At 40.8% G+C, this 21103-nt stretch overlaps 1 protein-coding gene across 3 annotated transcripts in view; it reads right to left on the reverse strand.

Moving 5' to 3' along the window:
- Fam228a (family with sequence similarity 228 member A) overlaps positions 1-21103 on the reverse strand; it is a 32720-nt gene that overhangs the window by 10239 nt on the left and 1378 nt on the right. For 2 of the 3 annotated variants that reach the window (XM_021179437.3, XM_029484952.2), the window contains 4 exons: positions 18600-18668; positions 17064-17252; positions 15714-15795; positions 15421-15595 (listed from right to left, as the gene is read on the reverse strand). In XM_021179437.3, coding sequence (XP_021035096.1) covers positions 15421-15595; positions 15714-15795; positions 17064-17252; positions 18600-18668 — 515 coding nt within the window. The remainder of the gene's footprint in view (positions 1-15420; positions 15596-15713; positions 15796-17063; positions 17253-18599; positions 18669-21103) is intronic. The other variant, XM_029484954.2, reaches the window with a different exon arrangement.

Here is a 21103-nt window from a genome sequence, read left to right on the forward strand (position 1 = left end):
CATTTACAATCACAATACACATGGGATTAAAGCATGCAAGTCCATTAGTCCAACACTGTGAACAAAGAAGTTTCCGTAAATGAATTTAGGAAAGTTCCACTTGGTATCTGAATGTTATATGAAACATAATGGCAAGGAACTAATGAGAAATTGCTTTTAAAATGGCCCACAAATCACATTCCTTGGCTATTTAGGAATATTTCCATGTCTTCAGTGAGCTACCTTCAATAACGGTGGATGACTGGCATGCAATTACTACCTTCATGTATATCCTGAGCCACTGCCACGTTTTTTTGTTTTGTTTTGTTTTTGTTTTTTGTTTTTTTTTTTTTGTCCAAGATTATTTTTTTTCTCTTTTTTTTTTAATTAGGTATTTTCCTCAATTACATTTCCAGTGCTATCCAAAAAGTCCCCAATACACTCCCCCCCAGTCCCCCACACATCCACCCCCACCCCTTGGTCCTGGCATTCCCCTGTACTGGGGCATATAAAGTTGGCAAGTCCAATGGGCCTCTCTTTCCAGTGATGGCCGACTAGGCCATCTTTTGATACATATGCAGCTAGAGTCAAGAGCTCTGGGGTACTGGTTAGTTCATAATAATGTTCCACCTATGGGGTTGCAGTTCCCTTTAGCTCCTTGGGTACATTCTCTAGCTCCTCCATTGGGGGCCCTGTGATCCATCCAATAGCTGACTGTGAGCATCCACTTCTGTTTGCTAGGCCCCGGCATTGTCTCACAAGAGACAGCTATATCTGGGTCCTTTCAGCAAAATCTTGCTAGTGTATGCAATGGTGTCAGCGTTTGGAAGCTGATTATGGGATGGATCCCTGGATATGGCAGTCTTTAGAGGGTCCATACTTTCTTCACAGCTCCAAACTTCATCTCTGTAACTCTTTCCATGGGTGTTTTGTTCCCAATTCCAAGAAGGGGCACAGTGTCCACACTTTGGTCTTCGTTCTTCTTGAGTTTCATGCGTTTAACAAAGTGTATCTTATATCTTGGGTATCCTAAGTTTTTGGGCTAATATCCACTTATCAGTGAGTACATATTGTGTGAGTTCCTTTGTGAATATGTTACCTCACTCAGGATGATGCTCTCCAGATCCATCCATTTGCCTAGGAATTTCATAAATTCATTCCTTTTAATAGCTGAGTAGTACTCCATTGTGTAAATGTACCACATTTTCTGTATCCATTCCTCTGTTGAGGGGCTTCTGGGTTCTTTCCAGCTTCTGGCTATTATAAATAAGGCTGCTATGAACATAGTGGAGCATGTGTCCTTCTTACCAGTTGGAACATCTTCTGGATATATGCCCAGGAGAGGTATTGCTGGATCCTCTGGTAGTATTATGTCCAATTTTCTGAGGAACCGCCAAACTGATTTCCAGAGTGGTTGTACCAGCTTGCAATCCCACCAACAATGAAGGAGTGTTTCTCTTTCTCCACATCCTCGCCAGCATCTGCTGTCACCTGAATTTTTGATCTTAGCCATTCTGACTGGTGTGAGGTGGAATCTCAGGGTTGTTTTGAGTTGCATTTCCCTGATGATTAAGGATGTTGAACATTTTTTCAGGTGCTTCTCTGCCATTCGGTATTCCTCAGGTGAGAATTCTTTGTTCAGTTCTGAGCCCCATTTTTTAACGGGGTTATTTGATTTTCTGGAGTCCACCTTCTTGAGTTCTTTATATATATTGGATATTAGTCCCCTATCTGATTTAGGATAGGTAAAGATCCTTTCCCAATCTGTTGGTGGTCTTTTTGTCTTATTGACGGTGTCTTTTGCCTTGCAGAAGCTTTGCAGTTTCATGAGGTCCCATTTATCGATTCTCGATCTTACAGCACAAGCCTTTGCTGTTCTATTCAGGAATTTTTCCCCTGTACCCATATCTTCGAGGCTTTTCCCTACTTTCTCCTCTATAAGTTTCAGTGTCTCTGGTTTTATGTGAAGTTCCTTAATCCACTTAGATTTGACCTTAGTACAAGGAGATAGGAATGGATCAATTCGCATTCTTCTACATGATAACCGCCAGTTGTGCCAGCACCATTTGTTGAAAATGCTGTCTTTTTTCCACTGGATGGTTTTTGCTCCCTTGTCAAAGATCAAGTGACCATAGGTATGTGGGTTGATCTCAGGGTCTTCAATTCTGTTCCATTGGTCTACTTGTCTGTCGTTATACCAGTACCATGCAGTTTTTACCACAATTGCTCTGTAGTACAGCTTTAGGTCAGGCATGGTGATTCCACCAGGGGTTCTTTTATCCTTGAGAAGAGTTTTTGCTATCCTAGGTTTTTTGTTGTTCCAGATGAATTTGCAGATTGCCCTTTCTAATTCGTTTAAGAATTGAGTTGGAATTTTTATGGGGATTGCATTGAATCTGTAGATTGCTTTTGGCAAGATAGCCATTTTTACAATGTTGATCCTGCCAATCCATGAGCATGGGAGGTCTTTCCATCTTCTGAGATCTTCTTTAATTTCTTTCTTCAGGGACTTGAAGTTCTTGTCATACAGATCTTTCACTTCCTTAGTTAGAGTCACGCCAAGGTATTTTATATTGTTTGTGACTATTGAGAAGGGTGTTGTTTCCCTAATTTCCTTCTCTGCCTGTTTATCCTTTGTGTACAGAAAGGCCATTGACTTGCTTGAGTTAATTTTATATCCAGCTACTTCACCGAAGCTATTTATCAGGCTTAGGAGTTCTCTGGTGGAATTTTTAGGGTCACTTATGTATACTATCATATCATCTGCAAAAAGTGATATTTTGACTTCTTCTTTTCCGATTTGTATCCCCTTGATCTCCTTTTGTTGTCTAATTGCTCTGGCTAGGACTTCAAGTACAATGTTGAATAGGTAGGGAGAGAGTGGGCAGCCTTGTCTAGTCCCTGATTTTAGTGGGATTTCTTCCAGCTTCTCACCATTTACTTTGATGTTGGCTACTGGTTTGCTGTATATTGCTTTTATCATGGTTAGGTATGGGCCTTGAATTCCTGATCTTTCCAAGACTTTTATCATGAATGGGTGTTGGATCTTGTCAAATGCTTTTTCAGCATCTAACGAGATGATCATGTGGTTTTTGTCTTTGAGTTTGTTTATATAATGGATTACATTGATGGATTTTCATATATTGAACCATCCTTGCATCCCTGGGATGAAACCTACTTGGTCAGGATGGATGATTGTTTTGATGTGTTCTTGAATTCGGTTAGCGAGAACTTTATTGAGGATTTTTGCATCAATATTCATAAGGGAAATTGGTCTGAAGTTCTCTATCTTTGTTGGGTCTTTATGTGGTTTAGGTATCAGAGTAATTGTGGCTTCATAGAATGAGTTGGGTAGAGTACCTTCTGATTCTATTTTGTGGAATAGTTTGTGAAGAACTGGGATTAGATCTTCTTTGAAGGATTGATAGAACTCTGCACTAAACCCATCTGGTCCTGGGCTTTTTTTGGTTGGGAGACTATTAATGACTGCTTCTATTTCTTTAAGGGATATGGGACTGTTTAGATCATTAACCTGATCTTGATTTAACTTTGGTACCTGGTATCTGTCTAGAAACTTGTCCATTTCATCCAGGTTCTCCAGTTTTGTTGAGTATAGCCTTTTGTAGAAGGATCTGATGGTGTTTTGGATTTCTTCAGGGTCTGTTATGTCTCCCTTTTCATTTCTGATTTTGTTAATTAGAATACTTTCCCTATGCCCTCTACTGAGTTTGGCTAAGGGTTTATCTATCTTGTTGATTTTCTCAAAGAACCAGCTCCACGATTGGTTGATTCTTTGAATTGTTCTTGTTTCCACTTGGTTGATTTCACCCCTGAGTTTGATTATTTCTTGCCGTCTACTCCTCTTGGGTGAATTTGCTTCCTTTCGTTCTAGAGCTTTTAGGTGTGTTGTCAAGCTGCTAATGTGTGCTCTCTCTAGTTTCTTTTTGGAGACACTCAGAGCTATAAGTTTTCCTCTTAGAAATGCTTTCAATGTGTCCCATAAGTTTGGGTATATTGTGGCTTCATTTTCATTAAACTCCAGAAAGTCCTTAATTTCTTTCTTTATTCCTTCTTTGACCAAGGTATCATTGAGAAGAGTGTTGTTTAGTTTCCACGTGTGTGTTGGCTTTCTATTATTTATTTTGTTATTGAAGATCAGTCTTAGTCCATGGTGATCTGATAGGATGCATGGGACAATTTCAATATTTTTGTATATGTTGAGGCTTGTTTTGTGACCAATTATGTGGTCAGTTTTGGAGAAGGTACCGTGAGGTGCTGAGAAGAAGGTATATCCTTTTAGGATAAAATGTTCTGTAGATATCTGTCAGATCCATTTGTTTCATAACCTCTGTTAGTTTCACTGTGTCCCTGTTTAGTTTCTGCTTCCATGATCTGTCCATTGGTGAAAGTGGTGTGTTGAACTCTCCCACTATTATTGTGTGAGGTACAATGTGTGCTTTGAGCTTTACTAAAGTATCTTTAATGAATGTGGCTGCCCTTGTATTTGGCGCATAGATATTCAGAATTGATAGTTCCTCTTGGAGGATTTTACCTTTGATGAGAATGAAGTGCCCTTCCTTGTCTTTTTTGATGACTTTGGGTTGGAAGTCAATCTTATCAGATATTATAATGGCTACTCCAGCTTATTTCTTCCTACCATTTGCTTGGAAAATTGTTTTCCAGCCTTTCATTCTGAGGTAGTGTCTATCTTTTTCTCTGAGATGAGTTTCCTGTAAGCAGCAAAATGTTGGGTCCTGTTTCTGTAGCCAGTCTGTTAGTCTATGTCTTTTTATTGGGGAGTTGAGTCCATTGATATTAAGAGATATTAGGGAGAAGTAATTGTTGCTTCCTTTTATTTTTGTTGTTAAAGTTGGTGTTCTGTTCTTGTGGCTGTCTTCTTTTAGGTTTGTTGAGGGATTACCTTCTTGCTTTTTCTAGGACGTGGTTTCCGTCCTTGTATTGGTTTTTTTCTGTTATTATCCTTTGAAGGCTGGATTCGTGGAAAGATAATGTGTGAATTTGGTTTTGTCATGGAATACTTTGGTTTCTCCATCTATAGTAATTGAGAGTTTAGCTGGGTATAGTAGCCTGGGCTAGAAATTGTGTTCTCTTAGTTTCTGTATAACATCTGTCCAGGCCCTTCTGGCTTTCATAGTCTCTGGTGAAAAATCCGGTGTAATTCTGATAGGCTTGCCTTTATATGTTACTTGACCTTTTTCCCTTACTGCTTTTAGTATTCTATCTTTATTTAGTGCATTTGTTGTTGTGATTATAATGTGTCGGAAGGAATTTCTTTTCTGGTCCAGTCTATTTGGAGTTCTGTAAGCTTCTTATATGTTCATGGGCATCTCTTTCTTTAGGTTTGGGAAGTTTTCTTCTATAATTTTGTTGAAGATGTTTGCTGGTCCTTTGAGTTGAAAATCTTCATTCTCATTTACTCCTATTATCCGTAGGTTTGGTCTTCTCATTTTGTCCTGGATTTTCTGGATGTTTTGAGTTAGGATCTTTTTGGATTTTGTATATCTTTGTTTGTCGTGCTGATGTTCTCTATGGAGTCTTCTGCACCTGAGATTCTCTCTTCCATGTCTTGTATTCTGTTGCTGATGCTCGCATCTATGGTTCCAGATTTCTTTCCTAGGGTTTCTATCTCCAGCGTTGCCTCAATTTGGGTTTTCTTCATTGTCTCTACTTCCCTTTTTAGGTCTTGGATGGTTTTATTCAATTCCATCACCTGTTTGGTCTGGTTTTCCTGCAATTCTTTAAGGGATTTTTGTGCTTCCTCTTTAATGTCTTCTACCTGTTTAGCAGTGTTCTCCTGTATTTCTTTAAGTGTGTTATTAAAGTCCTTCTTGATGTCCTCTACCATCATCATGAGATATGCTTTTAGATCCGGGTCTAGCTTCTCCGGTGTGTTGGGGTGCCCTGGACTGGGCAAAGTGGGAGTGCTGGGTTCTGATGATGGTGAGTGGTCTTGGTTTCTGTTAGTAAGATTATTACGTTTACCTTTCGCCATCTGGTAATCTCTGGGGTTAGTTGTTATCGTTTTCACTGTTTAAAGATTGGAGCAGAAGCTGTGTTCCACTCACCAGAAGTCTTGGGATCCTGTGGCGGGTGTTGCGGGTAGCTGGCGGGTGTCAGCTGACCCTGCGCCCTAGCTATCCCTGTGCTGGTCAGACCGAAGAGGCTTGTGGCCCTACTCAGGCCGGTTTTCTGCTTCCCTAACTAATGCAGTCTCAGGTCCCGCGCGATTGGACTGGAGCAGAAGGTGTGTTCCACTCACCAGAAGTCTCAAGATCCTGTGGGGGGTGTCGTGGGTAGCTGGCATTCTCCATTTGTAAAACAAATCCTGACTTCTTGGTCTATTGAAAATAGAGTAATTCCCCAAGACTGGATGGATATTGCAAAAGCAATACTAGAACCTGCATCACATTTACAATGGTTTGCATGGTGGGGAGAAGAGGCGAGGAAGATAACATGACAAAATAGATCCAGGAATAGAGATATTTCCTAAGATCAGCTGTTTGGTAAAGGTTGCTTTGCTGAGGTAGAGGTGCAGGCTGTATATGATGAAGAAACTCTGTCACTGTGTCACTTGTCAGTCTTAAAGGCCTGGGACAAAGTTGCAGAATCAGGGAAAAGACTTGAACCATTTTCTCAAGTCATGCAAGGTCCACAAGAAAACCTTCCCTGACTTTTTACAAAGGTTAACATCAGCTGTGGAAAGGAGTATATCAGATTCAGCAGCAAGAAATGCAAGAATCGAGTCTTTAGCCTTTGAAAATGTGAATGCTGAATGCAAGGAAGTAATCAGACCACTGAGGGCAGAGTCAGCATCAATAGATGAGTAGATTAGACGTACAGCTGATGTTAGACCTTGCTCGCCTGTATGACAGTAATAAGAGAAGCTGCCACTAGAGAACTAGAGATGACCCAAGATTTCAAATGTCTTAATTGTGGTGGGTGAGGTAATCTCAGAAACAACTGCAGGGAAAAACAAAGTAATCCCAAAAGGGGGCCTATGCCTTCTGGAATATGTCAAAGATGTGGCCAAAGAGGCCAACATTTGGTTAGGGAATGTAGAACAACAACAGACAAATGGGCAACACACCCTACCAAAAAAAAAAAAAAAAGCCCTCCCAGGGGGGCTACTTTCAGGCTCCAATAGCAGGCACAAAGAGTTCTCTTCCTCAGAACAATTAAACATCACTGCTTCAGAGACATACATTTCGAGACTAGATAACAAGGGTGAGGCAAGTCTTATAGACAACTCAAAAAACTTAAAAGGAAGCCAAAAACAAATATTTTGGCAAACTTCTATAGAGGATCAGAGACCAAAACTAAGAATATTAGTAAACGATATTGACATTGAAGGAATGGTTGACACTGACACAGATGTGACCATTATCTCTCTAAAATCTTGGCCTTCAAGTTGGCCACCTCAAGACATAGACATCCAATTTTAAGGAGTTGGGATTTTATCCCAAATAAAGCAAAGCACCAGATGGCTTAGCTGTACAGGACCTGAAGGTCAGGTAGGAAAATTAAGGCCATACAAGGCTGATATAGACACTAACATATGGGGAAAAGAACTATTACAGCAATGGGAAACACAAATTAATATCCCCTCAGATTCAGTGTTTAGCCACAAAACTGGTCAAGATCCTAATTAAAAATTTAAATTAATTAGGGAACATTATCAAAGGGAGTTACAGACTGTCCAGGCTATCCATAAACAAGATATAGTAGAGACTAACAATTTAGCTCTACCCCTAGGAGCTACTGCTGCCAATACACCAACAGCCTTACCACTAAGGAGGTTGACTGACCAACCAATTTGGATTGGTTGGTGATCTATGATAAAAGAAAAACTACAGGCATTAGTACAGCTAGTCCAGTAAAAGCTGGAGGCTCAGCATGTAGAGGAGTCCACCAGCCCTTGGAGTTCTCTGGTATTTGTCATTTAAAAGCAAAAACAAAAAACTGGCAAAGGAGGATGTTGACAGATCTCAGAGCAATTAAAAAGATTATTCAGCCAATGGGTTCCTTGCAGCCGGGAATCCCATTGCCTTCCTTGTTGCCTAAGGGATGGCCTATCATAGTGATTGATCTAAAAGAGTGCTTTTTCACAATTCACGAACATGATAAAGAAAGGTTTGCTTTCTCAGTACCTAGTTTCAATAGAGGTCGCCCAACAAAAAGATATCATTGGAAAGTCCTGCCACAAGGAATATTAAATAGCCCTACTTTGTGTCAGTTTTTGTATAACAGCCATTGGAGATAATTCACAATTTCACCAATCCATTATTTATCATTATATGGATGACATCCTATTGGCTGATCCAGATATAATATCCTGGAAAAAATGTTTAATGAAGTTAAAAAACAAACAAACAAACAAAACAAAACAAAACAAAACAAAAAACCCTGCCTTGCTGGGGATTGCAAATCGCCCCTGAAAAAATACAAAGAGGAGATTCTATTAATTATGTAGAGTATAGGTCTGCAAAAGGTTAGGCCACACAAGGTTCAAATCAGAAGAAACCAATTAAGGACCCTTAATGATTTTCAGAAGCTACTGGGAAATATTAACTGGTTGTGGCCTGTGATTGGCTTGACCACTCAAGAGCTAAGCAATTTATTTCAAACCTTACAAGGTGATAAAGATTTAAATAGCCCCAGAAAATTATCAGCTGAAGCTGAGGAGTTAGCTCTAGTAGAAAGGAAATTGCAGACTACACATCTAGAGCTTATCAATCCAAAGATGTTCCGCTTCTTAGTCATCTTACCTTCTACTCATTCCCCTATAGGAATTCTCATGCAGAGGGAAGATTATATCTTAGAATGGATATTTTTAGCACATAAACAGAGTAATAAACTAAAAAACCTACATTGAGAAGGTCTCTGAATTGATACTAAAAGGAAAAATGAGACTTCAACAAATAGTCGGAATGGATCCAGCTGAAATTGTGGTACCTTTTATTAATGCAGAGATGACCTCATTATGGGCACAAGATGAGCACTGGCAAAGAGCATGCAGTAATTTCTTGGGAGAGAATAACAACAAATACCCTAAAAGCAAGAGACTCCAATTCATAAAAAGAACTAACTGGATTCTCCCTTGTATAATAAAGGGAACTCCAATATCTGGAGCCCCTACATTTTACCCTGGTGCCAGTAAATCAGGAAAGGCAGGATATAAACCAGAAGATGTAAGTAAGGTGGCTGAGAGTCCCTATAAGTCAGTTTAAATATATGAATTATATGCAATACTCATGGTGTTGTCAGATTTTCAAGGGTCTCTTAATACAGTAACTGACTCTCAACCTGCAGAAAGGGTTGATTTACACATAGAGACTGCTGAACTAATTCAGGATGATTCTGAATTGACTTCACTATTTATTCAGCTACAACAAATCATCAGAAATAGGAGTTATTCACTATATATAACACACATAAGATCCCATACAGGCCTGCCAGGCCCTCTGGCACAAGGTAATAATAAAATTGACCATCTATTGATAGGAAGTGTACAGAGTTTGGTAAACTTAAGCATGTGCAACACGCTATTCAGGATTTTCAGTTGCCTCCGCATCAGAAAAGGCTGACTCTGTAGTTACACATTTGTTAGAAGTTATGGCCATTATGGGAATACCCCTATGAATTAAAATGGGCAACAGTCCGGTGTATATCTCTAATAAGATGAAGAACTTTTTTACATATTATAAACATGTTACAGGCATATTACACAATCCTACAGGACAAGTGAATGTGGAGAAATCTAATCAAACTCTAAAGGAGATGCTTAACAGGCAAAAGGGAGCAGCAACCCCCCCCCAGATAGATTACATAGCACTTTATTAACCTTAAATTTTAAAAATGCTAATGAAAAAAAAAAACACTACAGCTGCTGGAAGACATTGGATTGTAGAAAAAAACTACTGAACTAAACAAGCCTGTTTATATTAAGGATACTCTGACATCAGTGTGGAAAATGGGAAATGTGTTACACTGAGGAAGGAGCTATGCCTATGTCTCCACAGGAAAAGGAAAGCTATGGGTTCCTTCCAAGTTGATAAAAATCAGACATGATAAAGGGAGACTAAAACAATCAGCAAAATAGGTGATGTGTATGTGGTGATGTATATGTCTCTGTCTATGGAGACAGCTCTGGAACTGGCTGAGACTAATATTTCTTTACACAGCCAATGACACTTATCAGGTCCAAAATTCTCATGACTTGTTGTTACATGCCATCCTTTAAGATAGCATGTATAGAAATGTATATTGCAGTCTGATTATGTGATCAAACTAACCTCTGAAAAAAGGCAGTCGTCTTTATTGACCTTCAATAATCAATCATATGTTCCATATGAATGTCTTTACAGAACTATATGTTGCTTGTGAGTTTTGTGTACTGCAGGATGGAATAAGAAAAAGACAGCTCTGACAAGATTCATATTCTGGGATACTGAGATTCCCACAATCTTTCCAGACCTTCCATTCCCTCCTGGTTTGATTCTACCTCAACTACATCGAAGCTGCTTCTTTTAAAGACTGACTTCCAGAACTTTTTCAGAATAACTAGCTCACCTATCCAGCCTTTCAGACTGTCATAGTCAAGGTGTCAGCTAAGCAATGAACGTTCTCAGCATAGAGTGACTGGAAGGCAAATGATACTGGCTAGCTCTCCTTTGACAAAGCCAAATTTCCTATTTCCCTTTGGGCCCCCTGAAGGGGAATCCTTCGCCCCAGTTCACCCAGTTCAGCCAGAATCAGACAAAAGAAGGTGGTTGTCCCAGTCTCGTCTGTTGTGAGGGATGGTTCTGCTTATGTTATACACTGTGGATACATTGCCATTTTAAGGGATACTTTACAAATGTAGCTTTGAACAGAGAGGGAACTAGAGAGCTTAAACTCAGGGACTTCTACCTTCCCTTTCCTCATTTCTGTCCTTTCTTTTCAGGTAAGGGAGGGAGGGGTGGAAGAGGAAAGGGGGGGATATAGTAAAATCGTAGAAGTTAGAGAAATAGACAAATAGGGATAGGTTATCAAATTTACTCTTGAACAAAACATTGCATAGGTACATCTTACATTAGTAGAAACCCTTATAATTGTTACAAAGTTAAAGTTCTAATTTCTGACAGTGGTACAGAAATTATTTTTTGATCTATTGTGATACAGATTGAAGGTTTTCATTGGTATAAATTTCTTCTATTGATTCAAAGTGTTAAGAATACAAAGCTTAGACCTAGTTCTTCTATAGCTACTATTACAAAATTTTTAAATGTTTAAGCAATACGAGTTAAGGGCCAGATAGCAAACTCCTGGTTCTGAGTTAATTAAAAGGGTGTTTTCAAGATATTTCAATTAGAGATCGCTGAGAATAGTTAAGGCTTAACAGTTCAGATATACTTTCCATAGATAGTTTTCAAAAACGTCAGAGATCCACAGAATTTGACATTTAATGTTATCTGATCATTTGATGCTGAGACATACCTGCTCCTGACAGCACCCACTTTCTTCAGTTCAAAGATACTGAGCATCTCCACCTCCAGGCAAGGTTGTTTATCGTGCCAAGGTAGCAATTGGGCAGAAATTGCCTATTTCTTCTACAGACCTATACTGTCCATGAAAGGACACAAGATACAGGATAATTGACAGCTTAGTTCTGCCAAGACAGAATAAGATAGTCCTTTATGATTCCTGTTTCACAAGGTCTGTCTGTTGATCCTGGGCCAGAAGGCCACAGATTGATGCTCCAACATGTTGCAGACTGTCCAGGTGATCAGATGTCCCTATAAATTAAGTTTTGGAAGCTATGTTTTGTGCTCCTTATAGTTTCAGGTAATATTTAAGTCATTCTCAGATTTCTGGGTCTTGGTTGGAGACTGGGTGTCATTTTATAGCCAACCCAAGCTGTTTAAGCATTGAGAGAAATGACAGATTTGGGAGGATGGTGTTCAGATGGTATACAACCTAAAACCAGGGCATAATTCAGGTGTAGAATGAAGCCTTTTTAAGTTAGATGGATGGCAGAGTGCCTCATGGAGAAATTCTGTAACTGTTAGTGTTTAAATAAAAATGGTCTTAACCAGCAGATGCTGGTGAGGATGTGGAGAAAGAGGAACACTCCTCCACTGTTGGTGGGATTGCAAGCTTGTACAACCACTCTGAAATCAGTCTGGTGGTTCCTCAAAAAACTGGACATTGCACTACCAGAAGATCCATCAATACCTCTCCTGGGCATATATCCAGAAGATGTTCCAGCTTGTAATAAGGAGACATGTTCCACTGTGTTCATAGCAGCCTTATTTATTTTCAGCCAGAAGCTGAAAAGAACCCAGATGTCCCTCAACAGAGGAATGGATACAGAAAATGTGGTACATTTACACAATGGAGTACTACTCAGCTATGAAATTCTTAGGCAAATGGATGGATCTGGAGGCTATCATCCTGAGTGAGGTAACCCAATCACAAAAGAACACATATGATATGCACTCACTGATAAGTGGATATTAGCCCAGAAACTTAGAATACCCAAGATACAATTTGCAAAACACATGAAAATCAAGAAGAAGGAAGACCAAAGTGTGGATACTTCATTCCTCCTTAGAATAGGGAACAAAACACCTATGGAAGGAGTTACAGAGACAAAATTTGGAGCTGAGATGGAAGGATGGACCATCCAGAGACTGCCCCACCCGGGGATCCATCCCATAATCAACCACCAAACCCAGACACTATTACATATGCCAGCAAGATTTTGCTGAAAGGACCCTGATATAGCTATTTCTTGTGAGGCTATGCCAGTGCCTAGCAAACACAGAAGTGGATGATCACCGTCATCTATTGGATGGAATACAGGGCCCCCAATGGAGGAGCTAGAGAAAGCACCCAAGGAGCTGAAGGGGTCTGCAACCCTATAGGTGGAACAATAGCTCATGCCTCTAGCTGCATATGTAGCATATGTAGTCGGCCATCATTGGGAAGAGAGGACCATTGGTCTTGCAAACTTTATATGCCTCAGTTCAGGGGAACTCCAGGGCCAAGAAGCAGGAGTGGGTGGGTTGGGGAGCAGGGCGGGGGAGGGTATAGGGGACTTTTGGGATATCATTTGAAATGTAAATGAAGAAAATATCTAATAAAAATTGTTAAAAAAAAACAACTAAAAAAAAATGGTCTTAATGGTGAAAGAAACAGAGTAGAGCGCAGTGCACATCACTGGGGATGAGATGATGGACGGGAAACAGTTTCCAGGGAAAGAGAAGCAAATGGCAGCTGCCTGTGAGCCAGCACTGGAGAAGCAGAGCTGGGGTGGAGTTGTGAGGCCATGCTGTGCTGGGATGCAAAATCCTGCCTACCTCAGAGCAGAGGGGGAACGAGACACGTGTGCAGTGTGTCTACTGCGGCAAACAGAAAGAACCAGACATCTACCTGGACGGTCATGACTGAAGTCACAGAGCAGTGCCAGAGAGAGGAGGGAGTTCTTTTATATCCAGTTACTTACTTTTGAGATTTATTCGTGTCTATGTTTTGCATTTATGTGTTCCTGAGTACCACATGTCTGCAGTCCCCATGGAGGCCAGAAGAGAGCGCTGGCTCCCCTTACAGACAGCTGTGAACTGCCACGTGGGGGCTGAGATTTGAACCTGGGTCCTTTGAAAGAGCACCTTTCCCTTTTGAATTTATGAACCAAAGAAACTCACTCTTGCCACTTACTTTGTGCCAGAGATCTTAATAAGACAAGGGAAAGAAATAAAAGGTAAAAGAAATGGAAAACAATAAAACTCTTCATATTTAACATAATATGTTCTAGATAGAAAACCCCAGAAGGCTATAAATATTTTTTGTTTGTTTTTTTGAGACTGGATTGCTCTGGCTCTTCTGAAATATAAATAAAATATTAAAAATAAAAACAACAGTATATACATATATATATATAACTTTATTGCAGGGTTTTTTCAAGCAATATGCCTGCCTCTATCCATACAGCCTTACCTCCCTAACAGTGAGAACTGTCTCTAAATACGACTACTCTGGACAAAATCAATCCTAACAAAGTTTCTCAGTACAAAGCATTTTCTGGTCCCAAACACTGTAAGTACCATGTGAGCATGGGAAATCATGTGTGTGGTGCTGTGGATAGTTAGCGGTGTTCTGGTTTTGTTATTATTACACATGCTTTTAATTTTCTGGCTAGTTATAGAGAAATAAAAGTGATTTGTAAATTGACTTTGTACTTGATAATCTTTTCTAAACTTTATTTTAATATTTTAGTTAATTGAGAATCTCATACATGTATACATACAGTGCACTTTAATCCCGTCAACCCTCACGCCTCCCTTAGCTCCTCCTAGATTCATTCCCCATCTCTCAGCACTCAGCCACCGAGACGATTTGTGCTGGCCATAGACTTGTGAGGGGCATCCACTGGAGCATACCTTCAAGGGCCACACCCTCAACACAAACTCCTAAAAGTTACCTACCATCACCTGCCCCTCCCTCCAACTCTTTTATTCTTAATATTTTATTTATAATTTAGAAGAGCCAGGGCTGCACAGAGAAATCCTGTCTCAAAAAACAAAGCAATTATTTATAGCCTTCTGAGTTTTCTATATAGAGCATTATATTCTCTGTTAGATATGGAGGGTTTATTTATAGCCTTCTGAGTTTTCTATATAGAGCATTATATTCTCTGTTAGATATGGAGGGTTTATTTATAGCCTTCTGAGTTTTCTATATAGAGCATTATATTCTCTGTTAGATATGGAGGGTTTTGTTGACTGTTTGCCATCTCTTTTGCCTTTTATTTCTTTCCCTTGTCTTATTAATTAAGACCTTTGGCGAGGGGTTAGAGAGATGGCTCAGCAGTTAAGAGCACTGACTGCTCTTCCAAAGGTCCTGAGTTCAATTCCCAGCAACCACATGGTGACTCACAACCATCTGTAACAGGATCTGATGCCCTCTTCTGGTGTGTCTGAGACACCTACAGTGTACTCACATACATAAAATAAATAAATAAACCTTTAAAAAAAATTCTCTGGCACAAAGCTGAAGTGTCAAGAGTGAGCTTTTTTGGTTCATAAACTCAAAGGGACCTTATTGCAAATTAAGTAAGTTCGTTTCTGTCTCCCTAAACTGTGCTAACTGGGGAGGGGGTGACTAGATTTTTAATTATATTAATTTTCTACATTTAGTGAAACAATTATGACTGTTCCTACTATTAATGTGAAAATTCACAGTGGTTTTCAAAAATTACTTTGTTATAAACACTTAAAAATATATTGACTCTATCACTGGGGTTCAGTGGCCACCAGCAGTTGACCACACCCCTTCTCCATTCTGCTCCCTTCTTATTCTCTTTCTGGATACTTCCTAGAGCTCAACCCACCCCACTGCTCAGCCCCACCCCTCCCCGCCCCTCCCGGCTTGCTGGCTTACCTGACTCCCTTGTACCTGTTCCTGCCACCAGGCTTGCTCTGCATAAGCCGTGCAGAGGCTCTCTGCCTCTCTCTGGGACTGGTGCAACGGGGCCTGAGCGAGAATGGGGGCGATCTGGTGAAGGAGAGACCCTTCTCACTTTCTTTGGCTTCCTTTTGTGTGTCATGCGTTTTTCCTATAGAAAGGCACAAGAGCAAAATCAAACTCTTTCAAAACAAGTCTGGGCTCTTGGGGTGGAACTATCTGACACTTAGCTGTGTCTTCAATGCGGCCTCTGGTTGGTCGCAAAGCACCTCTGCCATGTTGGTAACTGGTCCCTTTTGCTTCTCTGAACTCTTGCTGTTTTTGAAACAGACATGATGAAGACACTTTAGTCTACAGGGAAAAAAAAGAGAGAGAGAGAGAGAGAGAGAGAGAGAGACTCTGTGAGGTCTCCATTACAGTTTACAGTGAGCAGTTTAAATCTGGACCTAAGTACAGGAGCGTGGCCTTACTCCACCAAACTCCCCCAAAGCTGCCAAAGTCTAGACGTAGGAATGATGTTAGCACACAGCACATGGGTGAGCCTATCTCCAGTGGGGATGCTTCACTGAGTGTAAACGCTGATAAGAGAAAGGAGGCAGGCTCACGCACATGAAGAGACCTCCTCTTTGTAGTTTTACTAAATCACTACATCCATCAATATTTGCTCAGCCATTCCATGCCCCGCCACAGGCAAGCTCCGCCCTCATGGGTTTCTCCCATGTCCCCCAGCAGCAGCCTGGTCCTGCGAGGCTAGGCTCACACCTTTAGGAGCACAGACAGTGTTCCTAACCAGTCCTAACCAGAAGGACTCCTTGGAATGCCACCCACTGCTCTGAATGACAGGAGGAGCAGGGTTCAGGAACATGAGAGTTTCGAGCTGTGGGAGGCAGAGGAGCCATTCAAAAGGACTGTCCTTCCTAAGATAAGCCTTAGGAAGAGGGCTTCAGTTGCTCTTCTCCACTCCGGAAAGATCACACACTTTCAAGACACTTAGATTACACCTGGAGTTCCAGCTCGTAAGGTATTTAGGAATAAATATCCAATGTACATTTTCTGAAGTTTTGTTTATAAATATACTTGATGCTTCTCAATGTCTCGGACACTGTCTACACTCTTCTGTATTTCTTATAAATTCCAAGGAGCACAGTTAAATTTGTTACATAAATTCCTGACCTCAAAGTGAAAAGCAACTTTAAAATCAGATGCTGGAAATGCTGTAGTTCTGTAAAGCCACAACAAAGAGAGCTGTCTGTCCCTCAGCTTAGCAGTCACCTGACTCTGCATGGTCACACAGTCCCCTTCTCCCACTCACTGCCGCAGAGAAGCAGCCACTCTCCTGGCCCTGCTCAGAACTGAGACTTGCCACTCTCCTGGCCCTGCTCAGAACTGAGACTTGCCGTTGACCACAGCCTGGTAAGCAGTGCTGGAGACTTTGTGCTTCCTGATCAAAGGAGCAGGAGGCAGAGTTCCAGGACCGTTACTCCCTCTTTCTACCTCCAGTGTGGGCCTAGTGCCTGAAGCTGTGGGCAGCATCAGGCACACAGTAAGACAGTAGAAAAAAACAACAGGAGAGGAAGACCAAGCAGATCATAATTAAGTAAGGGAAATAATAAACATACCGGTTTATTTGTGTGCTTTAAGCAGTGTTCATATTTCACTTGATTTTTTCCAGGTCGCCTATATGAAATTATTTTATCTGTAATTCTCTGCTGAAGAGGCTGCACCACATTTTCAACCCATTTCTTATGTAACATCTCTTTTCTTCTTTCCTTAAAAACAGCCAGATGCTGTAAATATGTATCCAGTCTCTAACAAAGTCATATAAAAAGATAAATTACAAACATTTTCACGTATTATCATTTTATTAGTGAAGGAGGAAATACCCATTCCTAGGCTCTGCTATCCATGCTGCCTACCCCTTACGCCAAGTAACTGGAGTGCAGAATAAACTTCAGAGAGAGAGCACAGGACAGGAAGAAAATATGGAAAATTCCAAATCTTTCAGCATCTTCAGATTAAACTTGTTATCCAACTCATAAACCAAATTTAGCTTTTCCTAACTCACTCACCAAAGTCTTATTTCTTTCTAAAATTTTCTAAATGTTACCCAGTCACGCATTCCATATCTAGGATTCACTGTCACAGCTCTGCCTGAATGGGAAGAGCAATTCCAACCAGCAATCTAGCAAAGCGCAGAACTTGCCTTCATACACTCTCTGCTGCTTTTGATACTCAAATGAGAACTTATGGGCAAGTGATCAGTTACTGCCTAGCCCACTGCTCTCTTACAGTGTACTGAATAAACTGTTTTGAGAGAGAGAGAATGTAAATTATGAATCACAATAAAAATGCCAAGGAATTGTTATAATATCAAATTTCACTCTTTCAGATGAAGACTCCTTTAAAGCTTGTTAAACTCAGAGATTATTAGTTCCTTAACTGATCATTACTCTGAAATACTAATTAATCGCTGGTGGTTTCAGATAGCCCAATACAAAATGGGAAAGCCGGGGGAAGAAGCAAGTTTTGATAGAAAATTTGTTCTGTTTAGTGTAAGACAAAGACAGGGAACAGTTACAACAGTCACTCAGACTCCTCAAGGGCAAGCAGGTCCATACGAGATGTGGGACATTTCAGTGATCCTGCAAGGAGGTAACAGATTTTCAGTGCTCCTCAGCTTAAAGGGGGGAGCCAGAGGCACCTCATTCTGCCTGCAAGTGAGTCTCTGGCAGAATATTACAGCCTAAATGTTAAATGTCCCCCAGAACTCAAGTGCTGGTTTGTGTTTCCAGCTGGTGGGGCCACTGAGGTGGGGTGGGAACTTTAGGTGGCAGGGCTGGCAGATGGAAGGTAGGTTGTGGAGAGCATGCCTTTGAAGAAGGCACCGAGACTCTGGCCCCTTCTTTCCTTTCGTTTTGCTTCCTGGACACCCAGAGGTGTGCACCTCTGCCTCTGCCTGCCATGCTGCTCTGCTCTATACAGACTCTCAGAGACGGATGCCATGGCTGTGAGAGGCCCTGAGTCTCTGAGACAAACACATCTTCGCTGCTCTAAGCATTGTCATCTTCCCAGCAGAGCGTGGCAGAGGCGGCTGTTGGTCATGCTGCCCAGCAGAGTGCCTACCACTCAGAACACAGTGCACAATCAGAGCTTACCTTCACAACATAGTTTTCTCTAAATAATACTGCATGCACAGCTTTGTCGATGTCTTCTCGAGCTAATAACTAGAAACAAAATTGAATGGTAGGTCAAAAGTTCTGAAGGACCAATCAGAATGACAAATCCCAGGGCAATATCCCAAAATCGCTAGTACAAATCCAATGCCTGCATCTCAAAAACACAGTTTAATCTGCTACTGTGAGAAGGTTCAAATACTATGAACCCATAGCCTAGTTTTAATAAGTTGCAACTCAGTTTCACTTCATATAAACCCCTACGCATTTTTCTACCCTCCACCTAGACTATTTTGAAACACATTCCTTGACATTATATCATTAAATTGTATTTTGTTAGTATTCCAAGAAGTTGGGGCTGAAGAGATGGCTCAGGGTTATAAGCACATTCTGCTCATCAGAGGACCAGGTTTGAATCCCTGCGCCTGTGTCACAGCTGTGCCTGTGTCACAGCTGCCTGTAACCCGAGCTCCACGGAATCCAATACCTCTGGCCTCTGGAGACCCCTGCACTACAGTGCATATTCAGCACATAATTCAAAATAAAACTAAAAATCCCAAGAAGGTTACTAATCATTTTTATATAAAATGAGCTCTCTTTTCAGACATTCTTATATCATAAGAGCCCCTTGAAGATTTGCCCTCTGCTAGGTCTCTTCATACAACAAAACCTCAATGGTTGGGGATGTGGTTCAGTTGGTGGAATGCTTGCCTGGGAGACATGAAGCCTTTTAGAAGGCTCTTAGTTCAATCCCTAAAATGACACAAAATAGGTGTGGTGGTGTTAGAGGCCAGCCTGGGTTACATGAGACCCTGTCTCAAGAAACTAACAGCAAAACTCAGAAAGTTCAACTTAGAACTGGACTCAGAGAAACAGAAAACTCAACTCAGTGAAACTGGCCTGAGCCTCCGAGCTGGGCAGGGGCTTCCTGCGTTCACTGTGAGTGTGAGACCACCAATGCACCAAACCCTCACTACAGTGCTTCTCAGCAGCCTTTCTCCTGAAATGACTGAAGAGGAACAACACAAACACTGTTGCCTAAAATAACAGCCCCTCGTGAAAGCTCTTATAATTTCTTAGAATTTTGTTATTCAGTTGTGGCTCATCCTTCTGGTCTACCACACTGGATGCATCAAGACCAACTAAATCCTAACCTCAGGCACCACATCCATAAATAAGAGATGTCTCAAAAGGAGAGATGCATTTTTCCACCCGTAACAAGCTCACATGAAATCCAAAGTGCTATCTGATCAGCTCATCAGATCTTCTCCAATGTAAGTTCTAGAATATGTACAATTTTACTTTAAAGCCTGGTCACAATTATCTTAAAATACAATTGAAAAAAAGTGTGTAAAACAAAATGTTCCTCTGATACTATACTGTAAACACAGAATAATCACTATTTAGAGAAGTAGAAATACACGTTGGTAGGTATCACTGGTATACTTATCACATATTTTAGACTTCTTAATACGATTATTAGTAAATGAACAAAGATACACTCTTGCTCAACAACTTTTTATGTAAAAAAAAAGTTAGCTAGGTAGGATGGCACATACCTTTACTCCTGCCGCTTTGGAGGCAGAGCCAGGAAGGATCTCCAAAAGTTCCAGGCTAGCCTAGTATACATAGCAAATTCTAGACCAGCCAGGTCTACTATAAAATAATACTAGTGATAATGAGGAGGAGGAGGAAAAGGAGGAGGAGGCAATAAGAGGCAGTCAAAATGGGTTAGCCAGTAAAGATGCTTGCCACCATGCCTGACCCCTGGGTTCAATCCCTGGGACACACGTGGTCAGAGAAAACCCACTCCTGAAAACTGTCCTCTGACTTCCTGACCCTGTGTGTTTGCCTTCTGCATACACACACACAGATAAATATAACTTAATTTGTAAAAAGAGATCTAGCTCGTCTGTCATTGATATGCCATTCTTTGAACTTTTTTCAGAAAATATAGACATGTTAATGATTCATAGCTGCCTCAATGAAATCTCCTGTTCACAGTGCAAAAATATTAAACTCGTATTTCACAATTCTTATTGTCACCATGGCAAAGGGGACAAGAAAAATTCTCAAGAGCTTTCCTTATAATGAGGCAAACCATAAAATCCTAAAACTAAAGCTTTATGAACAAATCCTTATCAGACATGGAATGGCAAACTCTGGGCTGTCACATTTACCTACCTAGGTTACCTACCTGGCAGACATCCTGTCCTTCAGGATGGCTTTTGGTCAAATTTGTACCCAGGCATTTCTACTCACTGGATCATTCTACATACCTAATCTAGGCCATAAAATACTAGAAATATACACGTAATTGACGCCAAATTGGTCCTAAACTCAAGGAATTTTGTGTCCCATTGAAAGATGCCTCAAAAAGAAAGTCAAGGGCTGGAGAGATGGCTCAGTGACTACTCTTCCAGAGGTCCTGAGTTCAATTCCCAGCAATTGCATAGTGGCTCACAACCATCTGTAAAGGGGTCCAA

This window comes from Mus caroli, unplaced genomic scaffold, assembly GCF_978045245.1.
Source record: "Mus caroli unplaced genomic scaffold, Mus_caroli_1 scaffold_14, whole genome shotgun sequence".
In the NCBI taxonomy this organism is placed as follows: domain Eukaryota; kingdom Metazoa; phylum Chordata; class Mammalia; order Rodentia; family Muridae; genus Mus; species Mus caroli.